Here is a 22,652-nt window from a genome sequence, read left to right on the forward strand (position 1 = left end):
GCGGATACCCAGGAACACTTGTTCCATAGAGTCTGCAATCGGAGATCCCAAAATTAGCTTGATTCGGGATAGGATTTCCTTCCAGAAGGGTTGGATAACAGGGCAGTCCCACCATATATGTTTAAAATCCCCCAGTAGGCCGCATCCCCAACAGCAGTGGTCAGAAGTGTGAGGGAAAATTGTATGGAGCTTTTGAGGGTGAAGATACCAGTCATACATAGTTTTATAGCAGGCCTCCCTCATGAAAATGGAGTGGTTGTGTTTTGCGATATCTTTACAGAGGGACTTCCATTGCTTCTCGGGGGGGGGGGGGCGGCAGGACACCCTTCCAAAATCTTTTGTGACGCGGTGTCTGACGCGGGCTGAGTGAGAGCAGAAGTGTGTATAGGGATGAGATGCAACCCTTGGCTGTGTTGCCAGTTTGGACGTATCTTTCTATCGGGAGCAATTCTCTAGTGGCCGCCTGTCGCATCTGTGGTTGCCGGACCCAATGTACAAGCTGCACATAATGGAATTCTTCAGTGCGTGGGAGGCGGAAGCGGGTTACGCAGTCGGCAAAAGTTTGTTACCTCCTCATTGAGGAAGAGGGTCGAAACCATGAGACACCCTACTGCCCTCCATTTATCAAAAAGCCCCTCACTAAGCGCAAGGGGGAAGGCGGTGCTAAAGTGGATGGAGGTGTAGAGGGACGGGAACGTGGTCAGTGTTAGGGTCTTGTTTACTGTGTCCCTTACTTGGAGGGTAGTTGCTGTGGGTGTGCTCAGATAAGCGTTAGCCAGCCTGTCAGTCCTCTGTCTCCAGGGTAAGTCCCAAATGGTTCTGCCCGTCACCTGTCCATCCATTTGAAGCCACAGCTTCTCCGATTCCCTCAGCGACCATTTGCCCACGACCCGCAGCTGAGTGGCTCTATAATACAGCAGAAAGTCCGGGAGAGCTAGGCACCCCCTCCGATCTCGGCCTCGTCTGGAGGCAGTGGGGAATACGTGCCCTTTGGCCCTGCCAGATACATTTGGTGATCATGGATCTCAACTCTTTGAATAACCCCTTCTCAGATGGGATATGCAATCCCTGGAAGAGATAGAGAGGGCGGGGGAGCACATTCATCTTTACAGCGTTGATTCACCCTATCCAGGAGAGGTATGCAGCACTCCATCTATTGAAGTCGGATTGAAGTTGCCTAAGTAGCGGGGGAAAGTTGGCCCTAGATATATCGCTCAGTTTGGAAGTGATTTGGATGCCCAGGTATGTGATTGCCTTACACACACACTGGAAGGGGGACTTCCTCAACAATTCTTTGTACCTCAGGGTACAGCATCAGATTCAACAGGAAGGACTTAGAGAGGTTGACCTTGAACCCCGATACCTTTTTAAACTGAGCTATTTCCTGCTGTTTCTCCATCAGGGAAGCAGCCAGATTGGTTATCAGCAGGAGGACGTCGTCTGCAAACAATGAGGTTTTGTGTTCATCGGTCCCGAACCTAATGCCACCAATCCTCGGATTTGCTGTTACTTTTGCTGCGACCGGTTTGATACTGAGGACAAAGAGCATCGGGGAAAGGGGGCAGCCCTGTCTAGTGCCCCGAGACAAGTTAAAAAAAGTAATACACCACCCCATTTACCAAAACTCTGTATCTCAGGGAACTGTAGTTGGCCCTCACCATCCCCAGGAAGGTCTCACAGACCCAAATCGACACAGCAAGAGCTGAAGGAAGGCCCAATCAATTCGGTCAAAGGCTTTCTCCATGTCTAGTGACAGGAGGGCCGTGGGAATCCATTTCTTCTGGACCTTGTTTAAAAGGTGAAACACCCTGCGGAGGTTGTCGTGGATCTGCAGCCCTTTGATAAACCCCGACTGGTTGGGGTGAATGAGATTGGGTAGGACTCTCTCCAGTCTAGTAGCCAAGATCTTGGAATACATTTTCACGTCCAGGTTTAACTAAGCGATAGGTGTCTATAAGAGGTGCACTCCTGAGGATCCTTTCCTGCTTTCGGTATTATCGAGAACAGGGCTTACCCCATGGAGGGGGACACCTCCTGGGTTGACGCAATGGTATCAAACAGCGTAGTAAACTGGGCGGCCAGCTCGACGGCAAAGCTTCGGTAGCACTGCGCCGTAAACCCATCTGGGCTCGGGGCATTATGTTGTTTGAGGCAGTCAATTGCTGCCTGGACTTTGTCTTGGGATATGGGGCGGGCTAGATCCTCATTGGCTGCTGCCGATACCTGAGGGAGCTCAAGGGAGTCTATGTATTGCATCTGGCCTCTCTCCAGGGGTGGTTCAGCCGTGTACAGAGTGCTATAAAAATCGTGGAACACTCCTGCCTTCTCCTTCTCGCTTGTATGAGTGACCCCTTTCCCAACGATGATTTGCCTCACATATTCCTTTTCTTGTTTAGCCCTCAATTGTCATGCCAGCAATGAGCCTACCTTATACTTCCCTTCATACCCGTAGGCCTGGAGTCTCAAGATTGTTTTTTCTGCTCTATTAGTGTAGATGGCGTTCAGTTACCCCCTCAGGGCCGTGACTTTCCTAAGCGTTGGGACCGAAGGCGAGTCTTTGTGTGTTTTTTCTGCCTTAAGCAGCTCTTGTTCCAATGCAAATCTTTCTGTCATCTGGAGTTTTTTCAGGGAGGTGGCGAGTGCAATGCAGTGTCCCCTTATGAATTCCTTGAAGGCATCCCAGTTGTTTGCTGGAGATGTATCCACGGGGTCGTTGAACGAAAAGAAATCTCCAATTGACTTACAAATATCGTCTCTGTGTAGTCTGTCCCTGCACAGTACGTTGGGGAAATACCATCTACTCAATTTGGAACGCGGGGCTGGCCAATTTAATAATAAAATCAGCGGAGCATGGTCTGAGAGAGTAATGGGGAGGAAGAGGGAGTCCGTGCATGCATGTAGGAGTGATCGACTAATGCAGGTGTGGTCTATACTCGAGCATGTTCTGTGGGCGTGTGAGAAAAAGGAATAGTCCTGCGTGGTAGGGTTAAGTAGCCTCCAGACATCCAGCAGTCCCATTTGTTGCAGGGACACTTTTAATGCTTTGCTAAACACTCCCCCTATAGCCCTCTGTAGGTGTGTGGTGTCTAGCTGTGCATCCCACACGACATTGCAATGATTTCCCCTAATGCAAATCCCGCCACGGTTTTGGGAAAGGTAGAGATAAACTCAGCCTGTCCTGTTTCAGGTGCATACACTGCATACACTGTGGCGAACGTGCAGGGGCGACAGATCCTCATCCCCTTGACCATGAGGAATCTCCCCTCTGTGTTACTTTTGGAGGTCTCTGGGTGAAACTGTAAGGAGGAGTGAAACAACAGTGCAACCCCATTCTGTTTTCTGGTGCTAGCTGCTCAAGATTTCATGGGATAGTGCTTCTGCTTCAACCTCAATTACTCCCCCTTCTTGAGGTGCGTCTCCTGCACGGCCACCACCTGTGCCCAATGATCTGCCAAAAATTTCCATAAGCTTGGCCTTTTGTTAGGGGAGTTGAGGCCCCTAACTTTCCACGATATTAGTTTAACCCCCATCTACCCAGATCCCCTGTTCTGCGCTCCATCAGGAACCTCCCACAGCATCCCACCCCACCTCCAGCTTGCCTTCGAGTTGAACACCTCAGGTGGAACATGAACCAAAAAGTTAAACAAACAAAAAACTTGAACAGTTCAGGAGTACACAGAGTCCCGTTGGACATCATCTTCCGGTCGCTACTGGGGCAAGACTATTCCCGATCCCAGAGCCCCGTGAGAGTTCTATGTTGGACATTGACTCTGGAGTGTTCTGGTGTACACAGAACTGCCCGGAGGGACCAGCCTGGGTGTCTCGCCTGCTTTCCTTCCCCCGAGCCACAGGCTCAGCCCCTCATTTGCACCTCTGCAGTCCGATCGCGCTGTGGGGGGGGGCTATTCCTACCGTCCAGCTCTCTCGTGGGGCTCTACCGTGGAGCCGAGCAAAGTCACGTCTTCGCGGCCATGATAGTTGGCCACGCCCCACTGCATCGGTCATTTAGTACACAGTTGCATCTGTTCAATCCAGACCTACAGTGGGTTCATCTTGCACTGCACACTACATACTCCTACGAAGCAATCCCTCCGATTCTTCATCCATGTTTGTGATGCTTTTAATCCAGTTTAAGTACATCAAAATCACTACACGTGTGTGCAACAATGCCGCTGACCGTGGCCCCCGCAGGGGGCCAATTGGCGGTCGGCACCGTAGTGCCCCCGGGGCACCGGTCACCCCTCCCCACCCCCTCCCACAAGGGGGGGGGCAGGGACGCAGACCGGAGCCCCCACCTCGGGCTGGCCGGAAGTGACGCGCAATGCGTGTCACTTCCTGGCCCTGGTGTGAGGGGGAGGCTATTTAGCCTTCCCCCACCCTCCTGGCGACCTCTTTGTCGCCCACCTCGCCATTTGGATCGGTCATCGTCTCCAGCAGCATCGGTCGTTGTCCTGCCTCGTCGAGTGACGGTGAGTCTTGCTGCCCCCAATCCGCCCCGGCCCTGTCCCTGTACAGTACCAGGTTGACAGGGCCCTGTGGCTCGGATAGCCACGGGCGGAGGGGGCGCAAGATTTAGGCTTGGTGGCGATTTGTCTATAGGGTGGTTGCCGGGCTCGTGGCCGGCGCTGCCGAGGTGGGGCGGCATGAGCTGTGCGCAATTCTAATATCACACCCCCTGCGCCTTACCTGGGTTTGCGGGCGCAGACCCCCCCTCGATGGGGCCGGCCTGGTAGCCGGGGCCCCTGCGTTCCGTGGGGAGGTAGCTCAGTGGTAGAGCACATATTTCGTGTGGACGAGGTCCCGGGTTCAATTCCTGGCATTTTCAGGAGTCTCTGTTCCTTAACTCCCCCCGCACAAGTAGCGGTTTCAATGCCCGCACCCCTGGTTTCGATAGGAAATCACGGGTGTGTGCTCCCTGATGGGGCCAACCGTCCGTTTTTTCCGTCCATTCGCCCCCCCCGCCCTTCGAGCGAGGCTGGGGGGGGGGAATCGAGGCAGCGGGGCCTGCACTTCCAGAGTCTCGGCGGATGAATGGTTAAGGTCTGCGATTCTACTCGCAGGCCCACGGGTGTCAATTCCCATTGCCGGGGTGCGGGTAGATCTGGGGGAAAGGTCCCTATGAGCGCTGAGTAAGGGGGGGGGCCCTCAGGCTGGCTGAGGGCGGGGGATGCTGCTCCGTGAGCATGGCCGTCTCAGGGGATGCCACCCTCGTGGTCGCCCCCGCATGCCCGAGCGATGTAGATGGCAATTGCCCCCCCTGTCGGCTACGCTGCCACTGAGGGGAGGGGGGGGCAGGCTGCGGTGTGGGCCGCTTGCTCCTCTGCTGCCGCCAATGTGCGGGGATGCGCGCGCGGGCCCTGGGGGCCGGGTCACCATAAGGGAAGCTTTCACCCCCCCCCCTCCCGGGGAATCGATGCACGAGATCGAATGCGGGAACATGGAGGTGGCTGTGTGCTACACACGCGAAGGCAGGCACACTTAGGGCAACTGCAATTATGAAGCCGTTCCGTTAGACAGCCCGAGGTGCTTCTCTGGAGCTGACCAGACTGGCACCTATTCGTAATGAGGCGAGAGGTGGTGTTCCGTCGGCTGCGCTGCCGCCTCGGGTGCCGGTAACCAGTGCTCGAGTCTTGAGGTCGTTTACACATTACGTGATGCTGGGCAAATTACTTAATCGCCCCGCGCCGGAACGGGATGCAAATACGGTGATAGGTAGAGCGCTCCAATACCTTCGGGTCGATTTTGCGCTATATAAACACGCGCATTAAGACCCTTTCTGTTATCTTGTCAAAGAAAATGGCAGGATTTGAACTATGTGTCTTCACGGGTTTGGTGCTAGGCGTGAACAGTAGGCGCGCTCTCCCTAACCTTCCTGTGATATACATGTGTTCTCAATGAGGGGAGAGGATGTGATCTGTCAGCCGCGCTGCCGCTTCTGATGCAGAAGACCAGGGTTCGAGCCTCGAGGCCGGGCCGCAGGATGTGATTCTGGGCAAATTACCTATACCTTCGGGTTGCGTTCGAGCTATATAAACATGCACAATAAGAACCCTTCTGTTAGCTTGTCACAGGGAAGGGCAGGATTTGAACTATGTATCTTCACGGGTTGGAGCTAGGCGGGAACCCTAGGCGTGCTCTCCCCAATTTGCCTGTGATATGTGTGTTTTATTCCCGGTTTTGAATGTGGGAATGGAACTCTTGCCAGCCGGGGCCATCCCTTCGTCCCACCCCTGCCACATTGAACTGGGCCTCGGGGGGGGGGGGTTTCGCGGGCTCAATTAAACTATCCCCTGCCCAAGCGTCGCCGCAGCGTGATGCTGACAGTCACTGTGGCCTAATGTTGAGCGGTGTGGTGCGGCGGCCTTGGCACCCGACTTTGGAGCCCAAAGCTCACGGTTCGAGCCCCGGTGACACCCTCAGCCCCATGTGGCTTTGGACAAGGCCTCCATTTCCACAGTGGCCCCCGGCGCCTTGAGACCCGTAAGGGGGGAATAGTTCGTATTCGGTTAAGGTCGGAGACTTTTGCTCTCAAGGTTACCGGTTTAAGTCCCATTGATTCTTGAAAGCTCCATTAAGGTCCTGGGGGGCATTGCTTGATGGCGGTGGACCTGGCGCACGTTAGTTGGTATGGGAGCGGCTGGCCAATAAGCCGCGCAGCTGGCGCACGGTGGGAGCTGTCATGAGCGTGCGTGGGTCCTCGGCCCTGGGACGCTTGCTCGCATGGTCGCAGGTTCAATTTACATTGATTCGGTTTTCCGTTGGCGTACCTTTTACCCCCCCGTGCATCCTAGGTTTCGGGGGTCTCGTGGGCACGGTTTAAGTCACCCCCTGCTCACGCGTCGCACGCGGTGAGCTATAGTGCGGTGTAAGGTGATCAATTACCGTCCGGCAGAGCACACATTTAGTGATCGTGTGTCCGTCGGCCTTTCGCCCGCAGGGCATACTTCGCAATGGCGGTCGGCCTCGCGAGCAAAGTAAAGGAAGGGGGGTGCGGCCGGCTAAGAAGCTGCATACCCTGTGCCGTGGGAGCCGGTAGGAGATTAGCGTGGGTTCACGGCCCCAATACACCAGCACTGCAAGGCTGGGAGCTGCCTGGGTCCCCGCTGATCGCAGGCAGTGCAACACCTGTGGCGCTTCCTGGTTAAGGTTATCGCCCCCCCCCTCCCGTCGGCTACGCTGCCGTTGAGGGCGGGGGGGGCATGCAGTGGGCTGCGTGCGGCAGGCGCAATGGACCTGGCTCGGGGATCGTGTAGTATGGTACGAATCTTGTAAGCTCCCCGTGCTTGAATGTGTAATGTAAATAAGGTGCTCATGTAAAGCGCTCCAACACCTTCAGGTCGCGTTCGCGCTATATAATTATGCAACATGTATTGCTGGCTTCCTATAAGGCAGATAAATGATACAACTGCATGCATTGTTCACATACGCGATTACGGGCATTAATAAACCCCCCGCACCGCAATGGATAATCTGATGCGGTACTCGCGTGATCCGGTTCGGGGAGCGGGTAATATGGTACGAATTTCTTAAGCCCCCCACCTGCGTGAAAATGTAATGTAATTACGGTGCTCATGTAAAATGCTCCAATGCCTTCCGGTCGAGTTCGCGCTATATAAATATGCATCATGTAATTGCAGGCTTCCTATAAGGCAGATACATGATACCAGTACATGCACTGTTCACATCACGCAATTACGGGTATTACTAATCCCCCCCCGCACCTCAAGGGTTAATCTGGTGCGGTGCTCGCGTGACCTGGCACGGGGTTCGTGTTCTATGGTACGAATCCCTCACGCTCCCCTTGCCTGTATGTGTAACGTAAATACGGTGCTCATTTAAAGCGGTGCAATACCTTTGGCGTCGAGTTCGCGCTATACAAATATGCAACATGTATGTGCTGGCTTCCTATAAGGCAGATACTTGATACAAGTGCAGGCATTGTTCACAAGATTTTGCTCCAGTACCTTCCGGTCGTGTTCACGCTAGATAAATATGCAACATGTAGTGGCTGGCTTCCTATAATGCAGACACATGATACAAGTGCATGTATTACTCACAAGAATTTGCTCGTGCCCACATTCGCGTGCATTAGGTGATTCCGGGCAGTATGACTCCCCCTGCACCTGAATGGGTTATTTGGTCGGTGCTTGTGTCCGGCGCTCTAATAATTTCGCGCGCAGGACGTTTTGAGCTAATCACTAATCAACCATGCCCGAATAGGTATGTAAATACGGGGCTCATATACTGCACTCCAACACCTTCGGGCGGGTCTCGCTGTGACTCGGGGCAGATAATTATTATCCACGTGCCCAATGTCCTCCGGGCAAATCACCGATCACCCCATGCCCAGATATGCAGGCGTGCTGCTGGGCCTGGTCCACCTGGACCCCTGAGGGTCGCGAATATGCACGCGTGCTGCGGGGCCTGGTCTGTTTGGGCCACCGAGGGTCGCGAATCTCGGCGGCTCATGATCCCACTTCTGTGCCGGAATATGTATGTAGATACGGGGCGCATGGACTGCGCTCCATATACCGTCGCGCTGTGTCTGCGGGCAGATCACTTAATCTCCCCGTGCCCGATTATGTATTTAAATACGGTGCTCATGTACTGCGTGCCTATACCTTCGGATCGGGTTTGCGCTGGTTTTGTGACGCTGGGTAAATCAATGAATATCGCCATGCCCGAAGATGTATGCGAGCTGCTGGACTTGGTATGCCTGGGTTCCCGAGGGTCGCGGACCTGGCGGCTCAGGATCTCACTCCCGTGACCGAATATGTGTGTAAATATGTTGCTCATGCACTGAGATGCCATACCTTCGGGTCGAGTTCGCGCGACATAAAAGTGCTAATTACAGCAAGGGTCGCGCAGCCCGATCCTGACCACACGTGACCACGTGTCGCTCGCCTCCAACCTTGTGCTGAAAGGGGGCTTGGGTCGTTTGTCACTGTTGTTGTTGCCTTGACACCCACCCCCATTGCTTACGGCCTTGCGCTCCCAAGTGCATCAGTCCTTGGGCAGGGCGGACCAGAGTGGGGATAGTCCTAACGTAGAACGGTCATTGCCATGTTAAGTAACAGTTAAACACGGGTCGCTGCCGACAGTCTAAAAGAGGTATGCTTAAGCCCACAACTCTGCCCCGCCAACATGCTTATGTGGGCCGCCTTCAACGGTCACTGATATGGGGGAAATCACACATATCTAACTGTAACCTAGACACCCAGGTGGGTGCCTAGTCGGGCAGGGCAACGCAACCGAGATAGAATGGTAGTTATTATCTAATGCTAAGGGAAGTCTGGATTGAGCCACTAGATGGGTGTAGATATGCGTGTAGCTCAGTGCCCCAATCGCATTGAATACGGGGACGCACTGACATAGCGGCAAAAGAATAAGTGGTCACCACATAGCGCATCACTAGGGCCATAATCACGGCACAAGGTTACCGGTGTGATTGACCAAGTGGTTGCTCGCGAGCGGATTGCAACCCGCGGTTTACCTCTGTCTCAAATCGACCGATAGTTCATGGTTAAGCCGATTAGCCTGCAACATACTGAGCTGGGCACCATAACCAAGAGTTAGGCCTGCAGGAGGAGTAGCTGAAGGAACCATATAGGAATAGGTACAGATGTACTTTGGGGGGCATTCCCCTGCAATCGAAGACAGATTTCGGGTTGCTTCAATAAAGACCTTCCACCCGCGCTTTAGCCAGGGCAGCTTGTGGGTGGTTGTTATGTAGCAAGTGTGCGGTCGTTCAAAAGTTTGGTAAAGACCACGTAGAGCCCCAAGGCGTCAGGGCATTATTGACCATGCAGCATTTGCAACATTCAGAATAGGGCCGGTATTTGTACCAAAGTGTCCGGTTGGTTCCCACAGACTTGTCTGCCCCCAAGGTTATCCTCTAGGGGTAGAACATGAGACTAAGGGGGCATTTCCTGCTTTGGTGGCACAAATAAGCGATACCTACGCTGGGATGGAGTTACCATGCAGGTCCTGCCACCACTGGGTTCCCCCCAGGTGATGGGATCAATTTAGGTGGGACCATGAAGTCTCAGGTTCCTGGGAAGCTTCCAGCGGTAGGGCATTTAGCAACAGATAAAGTATCAGCGTGTGGATATCAGATATCTGCTTTCCAGCAGCACCGTGCCCTGGGAGCACGCGCGTTGCCCTAACTCTGAGGCCCACCCATAGGGGGGCAGAATAGCAAAACAAGTAAATAGGTTCCATAGCTGGGTGAAACCACCATCATTTGGAGATAGGCCCAGGTAAAATAGGGTTTCTTCATGTCTAGAGGACCATTGCGGTTGGGGATATCCCCCAACGGAATCACTGGTCGCGTACTGCAGCTGCAGGAGACTGGGATCCTGGTTTACGGACAATTTTACCGTGCTCAGGGAGTGCTGCCAGCCTACATATGGTGCTGCTGTCCCAATAACTGGGGTGTCAGCGGGGCAAACACAAGGGGACATTATGTCAATAGAACACTTGTCACGCCCAGGGTGCATTAAATCTCTACTTCAACGGAGCAGGAATTTGGCTCCGCTGGGGATGCTCTGGGTTTGTGGGGGTGGCACCCCCCCCTGCCACCCTAGTACTAGGGAGCATGATGGGAGGGGCGAAGTAGGACTTAGTTAACCCTCAATGCTTGAACTTTACAGACAGCGCGCAATGCTTAAGTCAGACAGATTCCCGCAGCTGTTATGCCTAGCGCAATGCTTATGCCAGACAGATTTCCAAAGCTGGTATGCCTAGGGGGTTTCATCACTGAGGGATCTGTAGGGGCATAACTCCCATAAGGAATAAGGGATGGTGGGCAGGGGCAAGAGTCGCCCCTTGCCCATGGTCACGCGTGGGCAGCTAGGAGCACTCCTGTGCTCCAGGTTTAGCAATCAGAGGGGACTGGCCAAAGGTTAAGTAAAACCCTTCTCGCCTTAATAGCCAAAAAGGGCCGGCCCAGAATTGTGAAGAGGTGTAAACTAACCCTGGGCGAGACACTACGCTTCGCCCACGTAGTGTACGTAGCGCTGCCTGCTTCGCAGTTTTCGAAGTAGGCGAAGCAGGCTAGCGCTACGCACACCCAGGGCAAGAAATGCGCATGCGCGGGCTTCCGTGCATGCGCATTTGTCAGAAGAAGTTTGAAATGGAAGAGGGAGCCCCGGAGACGCCGCGTTTCAGGTAAGTTTCTTTAATTTAGTATTTATTGTAAATGCGGGGGTTTGATTTAAAAGGAGGGCGGGCGGGAGGCGGGTGGTGCGTAGTGGGGCTACGCAAAGCACGTAGTGTGCGTAGATTTGGGCACACTACGTGCTGCTTCACGTAGCCCCACTACGCCCACTACGCCCACCCTTAGTGTAAACTTCCCGCAGGGGGGCGAATAGTTCTTGGCACATCTTCCCAGGCCCAACGGGTCCTTTATTTCAGCAGACCCTATCCTATTGGGATGGCGTCTCGGGCTTTGGGGACATAGATGGGGCCATCTATAACACCAGGAGCTATAGCTCACTGGTAAGTCTTGGGCCTGTGGATATAAGGGATCTCACAGGGTTTGAGTCCCGCTAGCGCTGTCACACTGTCAGGAGGTGGCAGAATTTCAAACTCTTCTTTCTGCTAGGATGGTTCCCTTCCAGCTAGTTGCAGGAAGCCCTAGTTAGGATTGCAGGTAAGACTATAGCGGTTTGGTGGGGGGCCCTGGCTTGGACGGTGAGCCGCCTCCAGGGCTGTGGCGGAGTTACAGGGCGATCTGGAAGCTGGCCGGTACAAAGGGTACCTCTGCGCGGCACCATAAGGGGTGCCTGAGCCAAAACCGAGGAGCCTCAGGGGAGGTCCCGGAAGCCTTGTCGGCGCCCCGCTAGTCCTGCGGGCGGTTGTGGGCCTGAACAACCGGGGGCTTGCTAAGCGACGCTCCGCCCCGATAGGGGGGCGTGAGTTGAAGTTACCAACGGCACGTGATCGTAGAAAGAATCACATGGATGGCAGCATCAGCGGGCATCGCTCCCGCGCTGCCCGGCTCATCAGGCGGGCAGGCGACCCAGTTGGTTGCCTGCCCTTGGATCGCCCGTAAGATAACCCACCCATTACATATTCTGGAATTATGTAATAAACCTGCAGCATTGTTACCCAACACCAACTGTCTTGTGTGTGTAATTTGGGTAACCTACTATGGGGGAGGGGGGACAGCGGGGTGCCCCTGGGGATACTATGTACCAGACACTTCGTGATAGTTAAAAGTTCGTCTTTCAGATGCTGATTGCATTGTAATATCGTAATCATCACTTAAATTCATGAACGTAACTCAATCTTAGTGGGAAGTCAGGTTTAATCTTTATCATAAAAATGTTTTGTTTTACTGTTCACACATGGCACTTTTTTCAAGGTATCCACTGTTTCAAGATGGCGCTCAGACCACAGAAGAACCCCAAACATATTGCATCTATTTTAAACACGGCATCGAGTGTATGATGTCACAATCGATCTCAAAACCCCAGCCGACGTCATCAAGCATTCTAGAATGTCTGTCTAATTAATAAGGATGCATCCAGAAGCTCTATAATGTAAACACTAGTTAAACATAAACTGAAGTTAGGTTTCAAAACATACCTAGTATGTGCCAAATAAATAAAGCATACCTTTTATTACAAGAAGTGGGAATATGTAAGTTTGTTTTCTGGTGAGTGCAAAGATGTATACATTTTGCACAGTCGACACCAGGTGGTAGAAAGGACATTGCTAATAAAATGGTGTTCATTTGTTTCCTTGCAAGACAAAGGGCCTCATTATGATGTCGGGCGGGCAGCCACTGACAGCTCGTTGGTGGCGGTCTATCTGACATCCAAGGCCATCGGTCTGACAGCCGTAGTTTAATACATGCGGTCTGACCGCAGAGGTCGAGGGGAAAGACTGCTGCCTCCGACAGCATCCAAGATCCCGTCGGGATAGAATCCTATTTCTACAATGTAGGTGCTGCCTGTGCAGGCGCCACCTTAGGTATTAGGATGTCCCTTTCCTACTGCCTTTTCATGGCGGTCCTACTGCCATGAAAAGGCAAATGGAAAAGGACTTTGGGGACCTCAAATCGGGCCCATCCCCTGTAGGCAACTGTTAAGTGACACTGGGGACACATGTAGTGGCCCCCCACACATCCACCCACCATGTGCCAAGCACTACATGGTGCCTGGCACTCGGTGCATGGATGTGCACAAAGTGCTATTTTCTACTGCGGCTTGTGCTGCGGCCCTTTTCCGGGGCTGCAGCACAAGCCGTAGTAGAAAATAGCACTTATTTTACCACAGTGCTGGCGATCTCATTGCAATAGGGACAACTCTTTGTCGGATGGTATACTGCTCGATATAATGGCGGCCGGCGGTCTGACTCACCGCCATCCTAATTATGACAAATGTTGCTAATTGAACAAAACTGATTGTTGATTCCAAACTTCGAAAATATCTTTTTTTTAAACTTCATAAATGTAAAAACTTGACAAATTCAAAAGAAAAAAGAGTGGCAGCTTCAGTGACTATTGACAACAGTGGCAAGCCGATCCTGCTGCAAGATGGACCATAACAGGCAGCTGGTGGGCTGGTGTTGTTTGAAATTATCCCTGCCAGAGCCCCCACTCAGGCACATTATCTGCCCCAGTCTGACCATTTATAGCAATCTCTGCCCTGAGGGCCCAACTCTTCTCTGAGATGATCATGTTTTTAAGATCTGGAACTCACCACACACACTGTCCTGAGAGTCTCAGACTCCCTCAAATTTTAATCCCAGCCCTTTTTGCCTTCATCATCCCCGCCATACCTTGTATACCTTTGCAGCAGTTTCCCAGATACGGCATGCCTTGCCCTTAAATGTTGGGCACCTTGAAGCTGAAAAACAGCCAATTATCCACTCCATTCAGAGAAAGTAAGCCTTGGCAAAGTCAGGCAACTTAAAAAATGTCAGCCACCTTTTCTGAGGCACAGTTCCTTAAATCAGTAGACTTAGGGGCCAATTCCGATTCGGGTCAGAAGGGCACCAAACACGGTCCGGCCGGAAAAACTATGAGCCGTACGCGTGTTTTCCGCCCGACTCGTACAGTTGTACGAGCGAGCAAGTACGATGCGAGCTACGTGAAATTCACCGACCGAGTCGTTTCCAGGTCCGAGCTGCTCCGTGTGTCTCGGTCGTAAGCCAACCGTGGCGTGCAATGGATGCGATTTACGACCGAGCCAGTACGATGCACGCATCGGACAACCTGTGCGAGCCAGAGTGTCCGGCTCGCCAAACATCCGGGTGGTTGCCTTTGGGGGTCCGCGTCGGACCCCTGTCACCCACAGCCCTACGACTTGGACACAGGGGGAGACCCAAGGGTCCCTCCAACACAGGCAATCCTTGCGCGAGACGTACCCATTCAGTCAATGGGAGCCCATGTACACGTCGTACGACCGGCTCCCATTGACTTCTATGGGAGTCCGACCAAACCGAGTCTGGCAGCATACGGCCGCATCGTACTCGCTCGGTCAGACTGCAGGACTCCGGCTCGGTCGGAAAACACTCCGGATCCGGCTCGGTCAGAGTGCTTTCCGACCCGGATCGGAATCGGCACCTAAGTGGATAAGGTGGTAACATTGCCACCCATAATTAGAAAGAGGCTGCACCTTTGCTACTCGTAATTAGAAAGAAGAAACAGCGCCTAGCTAAAAGTAGCCTTACAAAAGTACTCTTGATAAAATTGTGCATAAGTGTCCTCCTATGGAAGTAATGTGATTACATAGGCGTCTGTGTAAATATTGCTGTTCCGGAGATATCCCATCTTCCGACCCTCAATCCATGACATTAGAATTCTAAACCCACATATTTCTTAGTTTTAAGATTTTCCTCTTATCCAGATTATTTATGTTTACTCATTGAATGAGAAATGGGATTGCGCATTTTCGTGTTCTTTAATCTCCACCTCACTTCAACCCTATCTTATAACCTCTGAGTTCACAGCTGGTCACTGCATTTTCAGATGTGCCTTAAAAGTAGAGGTTGAAAATTTGCAAGGACTAACCCTGCAACATTACACGTTTTCTTTAATCTTCACAATATTAATGAACTTCCTGATGCATGCAAAGCATAAAAAACAACAACCAGAAGGAGAAACCTCCCTCTAAATCTAGGTTTTGTTACAAAAACGTATAAAAAATGTGTAGTGGGAAAAATCTCTCTCAAAAACGATTTTGCCAGAGACTTTTCTTCCAAGAAATGTTATCATACACAAAAGTTTTCATACAGCTTGGTTAATTTGGACACCTTGGAAAATTACGAGTTAGCAAACTGAGTCAAACAAGAATATTCCTAAATTTAAGAGTGGAACTTGAACATTTTGCACAGCTAACTAAATGAGTTCGGCCTCATCCTTTCTTGGAGATGTACAAAGACAATATTTATGGACTCCTGCTTAGTCTGCAACAGAGATAATTGTCTGAGGTATTGACAGAGTAATGAGCAGCAACAAGTTACCAAAACGTCCGACCACAATATAATGACTTTCTGTCAGCCTTTAATATTTTTGCGATCAAGGCTTGGTATCTATTGTGTCAATCATATTTTCATATGCCACCCCAAAAATATTTTGATTTATGTATTCATCTAGCCGTTTTGGGTTCTAATGCATCATTAATCAACAAAATATTTTATAGAGAAGTTCTCAGTACTGAATAAATATAAAAACAAATATTTACACAAGGTAGAAAGGGATACCTTCTCATTCTCTTCATGCTATTCCTAAAGGCAATTACAGTCTGCCAAATGAAGAAAGCTGTTAAAACAGCATTTATATCTTCTTAAATAACACATTATTTTATTCCTAAGCGAGGCAGTAGGAACCTTTAAGTGCAAATGTCATAGTTTATTCTCAGAACCTTGCTGATATACTCAGACAAGCGAGGCAATGGTTCAAATGATATGACATGACTATGGAAAGTGTAATTCAGCTTGAATCAGCATCTACACATGGGGTCAGTTACCTCAAATATACGCAGCACTTTGGCTAAAGCGCCAACTTCCTCCTTCAAAGAGAAGATCAAGGATAAGGCGCTATTGGTGCCGTTCTTCTTGGTGATTTCTTCGATGTACCTGGTTTCCTGAAAACAAGAGAGGCAGGTTAGACATCCCTGCATGAACTGTGGGCACCTCGTGAAGACCTTTGTGTTGGGTCCATGCTTCGTCATTTCGGAAGAAAAGTGCTGCAAAGTCTGTAGCAAAAGCGATAGGTGACTATGAGTAAAGTGTTCTGCATATCAGTGATAAAGTGCATGCAGATTAGTTACAGTCAGTGATATTCAGGCCTGAGCAATGCAGCCGTCAGAGAGTATGAGCGAGCGTATAGTAGGAAAGAAGGCATGACTGTACCGTGAAATGATATACGTACTGCTGTGATTTACCTCTGTTATCCTACGCATCCAAAGGAACACAAAAGTCAGGTACACTAATATTGCTGTTACTTTGCTAACATTTATATGTGAGCAGAAATTCAATGGCACTCTTGCACCTCTGGCTTTGATGCTCCCAACAACCTCCTTCTGGTGCTAGCCTTATACATTGCAACATTTACACACGCGCGCATTGGCGAAGCGATATCATGTGGCTGAGTGCATCCTTCTGTGTTCTTTTGGAACTTTACATATCCGCCCTTGTACAGTGCCGACAGTGATTTACTCTGAAGTTAGGCCAGTGTGGGGAAGCAGATGAGGGCTCAAGAGGTGAGCTAAAATGGTTCTTTAGGTAATTGAATCAAACTCAAAGCATCACGAATAAGGAAATCCAACCACGTCAAGTCCTACATGACTTAGTCTCGGCAATTAGGAGAAAACAAAGGAAAAATGGAATATCTGGAAAAATATATGCATGTAACCGTAGGGCATCCCCCCTAGGCCACAGGAATGGGGAAAGCATACTGCAGAAACATGGTGTCTGCCCAGAAGACTGGGCAACTGTGGCAACTATTTCAGAATCAAAAGCGGAAACACCTATGAAACTTGAGTAGAAAAGGTACACCACGGATGTGAAAAGAATGAAGAACAACATGGAATTAACTAAGTGTAAATCTATAAATATATAGATGAGTGCTCACAAGTAAGAGTAACATGAATCCAGAGGATATCGCACTCACATAACAATAAAAATCAATAACGGTGTGTTTTAATACGTCACAGTGTTCAGTACTTAACTGTGTCAACCAAGTTACTTTACTGAAATGAGAAATGCATTTCTGGAAATTTATTTTGGGTTGAAACCCTCAGGTGGGTTTTGTATACATGCTATGCCTTAATTCTATGTCACTTCCTTATTGTTGGTGTTTTGCAAAGGAACTTCAACAGTACTTTAACATTTAGAACATTCAGATTTCTAATGTAAATTGACATGATGAGGCAATCACAAAACATATCCAATCACCACAATGACAGAATGAAAAGTTAAATATAAACAAACATACAACAGGATATTGAACTACAACTGTGACTGATAGACATTGTAAAGTAGGACAGTCAGAAAAATGGAGGTTTAGTAGAAAGAAAAGAAGTATCTAGAGTTTTCAAGAACAAATAATTTGTAAATATTAATTAATAATAGAGGAATTAATGGCATGCAAGAGGAACACCATAATTGCCAGTATCATTCTCACAGCATTGACGGCATCTTCCAAATCGCCTATCTTGTCTTCATTGTCTGATTTCTCCCCTTCCCAGATAGAATGACCCTTCTGGCCCATTCCCCAGTTTGAAATGAAGCGGTTTCCCTTTGCATAAAGCGGATATCCGTCGTCGGCCTCCTTCTCATGCGATCTTTCCAGATTCATGTCAAGTTTGATCTAAATAGAAAGCCAAATGTTTATGCTAATGTTATGTTTTATAACCTTATACAACTGCATGCAACATGCCCTTTTTTAGAGCGAATTGCGTTTGATAAGGTATTCAAGCAAGCACCCACATTACAAAAATAGAAATCCAAGATCCTCTTTGAGACAATGGTCTACATCAGTGGTCCTTAACCTGTGATCTGGGGACTCCTGGAGGTGCACGAAGCCTATTCATGGGGTCCGCGACTATTTGAAATGAAATTATATTATCAGAATAATGAATTGTATATAAATAAAGAAGCAAAATGTAAAATTGAAATTTTAAAAAAGTTAGTAAAGGAATTTGAAATCGGAAGCTAAAAATTAAGTTAGTATTGTCAGATCAATTTGAAAGTGCATCAAACAGAATATTGTATGGACAAGGAGAGGCCTCAATTGAATTTATAAAAGCTCCATACTTTCATAAATATTTTATATTTGTTTGTGAATTAAATACAGTATTTTAGCATTTGTGCATTTATTTGATGAATGCTTGTTTTGTAAATCAAATCATCGAAAATACCTAGGTCGTGTCCCCAGCTTCCAGTAATGACTCACTGGTGCCCCTCAGATTCCAGTAATGACTGTGTGGGGGGTCCATTGCAGTCAAAATGTTAAGAACCACTGGTCTACATTGTAATCAGCTCATCTCTTCATCTCTAAGTATTGATCATTTAAACTCAGAAGCCGGTGCACTACCACTAGGACATCTGCTGCATGAACCAGCTCTGAAAGCTGGTAATGTAGTCCGATGAGTTAATACATTGCCATGTGCATGAATGCAGGACAACTGTTAGACTCAACATAACCTGCTATTCGTTTAACTTGCTATTATAAAATGAGTATCTTTATGAAAGAACGTTTTAATATATTTAGTTTTAGCAGCTAAGCAAACAAGCCTTTAAGTTGTGAAAAAGCCATAAGTTGTTTCTTTGGGGTTCAAGTCTAAGGCTGACAGGCACATAGGAAAATGATACGATTCCCAACACCGTAGAACACTTTATAGCCTGGTTGTGTTTTTAATTTGGGCAGCGACATGTCAAATGTCAGGACCACCTAAGATGCCTCTGACACTGACTCAGGATCATGGGTCTTTTGAAAGACCCAGCATAGAGCATAGCATCAGTATTGTACAGTCTAGACCATGTCTGAGTGGATTCAATCTGCTACACTGCAGCACTGTGGACTCCTTTCTTAAAAGCAAGTTGGATTGCTCCTGAAAAATGTATTCAGTACTGTCTCACATACAGATAGATCACTCCTTAAAAATCTTTTGGACGGTGAAGACTTTTAGTCAGAATCAAAAGAAGAAGAGAAATAAATTATCTTTCCAAAACTGAATCTGATCAAAGGTGCTATAACTTTAGACTATTTTAAAGCTGCTTCATTTATAGGCACAGATTTAGTGGCGTCTCTAGATGTGAATTTTAGGAGCGGGGCAAAAATTGGGCCTCAGATAAAACAGTGTGTATATATATATTTACTTAAAAAACCATAGGTTTCACACATGTTATAGTTAGCTGGACATTTCACTCGTGAAAAACCATTGAAATTCCCCCGTTATAGTTAGTGCAGGCAACTATAACTCACGCGACCGCAATCCTCTGCTGATGATGTCAGATATTACATCACTGTATTTAGACACTTATTTACCCATGTCATCTTCCATTAATTTTTAGCTATACATATATTACAAATATTTTTTTTTCAGAAAGACACATATGTCATCAGTGATGTAATATCTGACATCATCAGCAGAGGATGCGGTCACGTGAGTTATAGTTGCCTGCACTAACTATAACGGGGGAATTTCAATGGTTTTTCACGAGTGAAATGTCCAGCTAACTATAACATGTGTGAAACCTATGGTTTTTTAAGTGAATTTGCAAGGTTTTTTAAATTCTAATTCCTAACTATAACGTGTGTGAAACCTATGGTTTTTTCAGTGAATTTGTACGTTTTTTTAAATGCTAAGTTATGTATTTTTATTTTATTTTTTAAATTTTTTCACCGTGCGCGTACCGTACGCGCACGGTGCGCTTCGCGCACCAAGCGCCCACGATGCGTTGTTCGTGCTGTGCGCATACGGTGCGCGCACCCCGCAATTTTCCGCAAAAAAAAATATTTGTTTTTTACCCTTGGGGGTCCTTCAGTGACCCCCTGACAAAGGCTAGGGGGTCAGGACCTGTCCATCCTGCCCCCTTCTCACGTTTTCCCCCTTTGTTTTTCATTGCCTCAGACTGCGAGAGACAAAATGGCGGCCGACACTTCCTGATTTCGACCAATTCGAATGTTTACTGACATCTAACAACCAATCAGAATTGCGCTCGCGCACGTCACCGTGCGCGTACGGTATGCTTACCGTACACGCACGGTGCGCGCTTAAAGATATATATATATGCTTTTAACTGCAATTTTCTCAGGAACTAATGAACAGATTTACACCAGACCTGCAAAAGGCACATCCCTGAACTGAGGACTACCTCTCTGCCAAATTTCAAGTAATTCTGTTCAGCCGTTCGGGCTGTAGCTTGGACTAAAGGTCCTTAGGAAAAATGCATGGGGAAAACGTGTTTTGGGACCCCCCCTTTTTCTCAGCCCCCGCTTGACGAATCCCCCCGAGACTTTCGGGGAAGGAGCGGAGCAGAGCGCCCCACCTATTTTGAAAATTTCGCGAGGATTCGTCAATCGGCACCAAAGTTATTCCAAATAGAATGTTGCGGATTTCCTATGGAAACACGGTCCTAACTATAACTATCTACTGGCGACCGCCAGTAGATAATATATATATATATATATATATATATATATATATATATATATATATATATATTTCTTTCCCAGGTGCTCCGGCATGCCCACCACCTCCAGAACAGAGGGCGCGTCGACGAGCGGACCGCCAAAGCCCGGCCCGAAAATCTCAACAAAAGGTTCCTTTTGGAAAAAAGGAAAGTCGACGCCTTGTCTGTTGCGCACAGTAGATTTATTGTCAGCACAAACGTTAGACGCGTTTCGCCTGTAAAACAGGCTTGTTCACTAACGATTCGCATAAAGTTATCGGCCATTTTTAAACAAAACAGTGATTACGTGATACGTGACGAACTACAAAATCATAAACAGTGAAAACAGACTGGTAGTTCTTTACGAAATTATCTTGTGTGTCGGCTCTCATGGTTACATTTATAGACAGTTAATGTATTATCCTGACAGTTTCATGCCACAAAAACACCTATAAATTATATAAGGTCATTAATGTACCAATTTCGAAATTTAAGGCATACAAATCACAATTTTAAATAAAATTGATGAAATGACAGGATTCGAACCATGGACAGTATATTGATATCATTGTAAGAACAGCCCCAGTGGGCTAAACCATTTCCACAATAGACTGATTGATATAAATGATTTCAAATAAACCACGGTTGCGAAAAGATCAAGCCCAAGTGGGCAGACTTGGCACTGTTCTGAAAACATGAGCAAATTCATTAAAACCACCTCTGATTTACATTAGTCTGTATAAAGTGCTTGTGCTAAAATTTAAATAGGTTTTAAAGTTCAACAGATTGAATCTTTACAATAAATTAAAAATCAGGCTAGGGAAAGAGGCGGGGATGAGTTTATAGGTGTGTGTGGAAGTCTTCTTCAATATTGAGACCTTCAGGAATTTTTGTATTGAGACGAATGATGTAACTTGACTCTAATTGTCTCAATCTTTTCACTCGATCACCTCCCCTTACGCTCATAGGAACTGCATCAATTACAGAGTACTCAAAACCCACAGTGTTTCTATTGTGGTATTGATCAAAGTTCCTTGCCACGGGGTAAGTTTTATCTCCATTCTTGATGGCCCTTAGGTGCTGAAGGATACGCTTGTGAACAGGTAGGATTGTGCTGCCCACGTACTGCAGGCCACATGGGCACCGCAGCACATAGACAGCAAAATCGGTCCTACAGGAGTATTGGCCCCTAATCTTATTTTCATGGGGTGATAGGCCTCCTGAAAAAGTAGATGTGTTCTTACCGTGGATACAGGCCTTACATTTTGCACATTTTACAAAACCATCCTTTCTTTTTAGCCAAGTTTTGGGTGCCTGCGCCTGTGTTGTTGGTAACATATTGGAGACCAGTGATTGTTTCAGGGATTTGGCTTTTCTGAAAGTTATTAGAGGTTTACGCCCCACTAGTTTCTTTAGTATAGGGTCATTTGCAATGATGTGCCAATGCTTTTGTAGAATCTTACGCAAGCTGCCCTCCTGGATGTTATAATTAGTGATTAATCTACACTGGTCTTCATTCACAGTGGCTCGCATGTCTGGCTGCTGCTCCCGGCTAAAGAGTATTTCTTCCCTTGATTTCTTTTGTGCTTTCACAATTGCTGTATCAACCCATGCCCGGGGATATCCTCTTGCTGAAAAGCGTTCCCTCAAACATCCCAATTCTACATTTAAATCTTGAGTGTTGCTGCAGTTCCTCATTGCCCTAAGGCATTCGCCATAGGGAATGCTTCTCACCAAGTTCTTCGGGTGGAAGCTAGAGGCATGCAGCAAGGTGTTGCCATCTGTGGCTTTACGATAAAGTTTTGTCTCCAACTTGTCATTCGCAATAAAGACAGTCACGTCCAGGAAATTAACGCTGATCTTACTGATGTCATATGTTAATTTTAGGTTCAAATCATTAACCTGTAGACCATTAACAAAATTTCTGGCACTCTCTTGACATCCCTTCCAAACAACAAATAAATCGTCGATGTAACGACACCAAAAAATCACATTGTCTTGCCATTCTTTGGAAAATTGCG

The 22,652-nt window shown here is 48.3% G+C and overlaps 1 protein-coding gene across 2 annotated transcripts in view; it reads right to left on the minus strand.

Moving 5' to 3' along the window:
* Window positions 1–22,652, minus strand: part of PAH (phenylalanine hydroxylase) — a 219,365-nt gene that overhangs the window by 166,258 nt on the left and 30,455 nt on the right. The window contains exons 2-3 of one of the 2 annotated variants that reach the window (XM_085653235.1): window positions 17,639–17,824; window positions 15,981–16,097 (exon numbers count right to left, since the gene is read on the minus strand). In XM_085653235.1, the coding sequence (XP_085509361.1) occupies window positions 15,981–16,097; window positions 17,639–17,824 (303 nt within the window). The remainder of the gene's footprint in view (window positions 1–15,980; window positions 16,098–17,638; window positions 17,825–22,652) is intronic. The other variant, XM_085653236.1, reaches the window with a different exon arrangement.

This window comes from Triturus cristatus, chromosome 4_1 (genome assembly GCF_964204655.1).
Source record: "Triturus cristatus chromosome 4_1, aTriCri1.1, whole genome shotgun sequence".
Taxonomy (NCBI): Eukaryota; Metazoa; Chordata; class Amphibia; order Caudata; family Salamandridae; genus Triturus; species Triturus cristatus.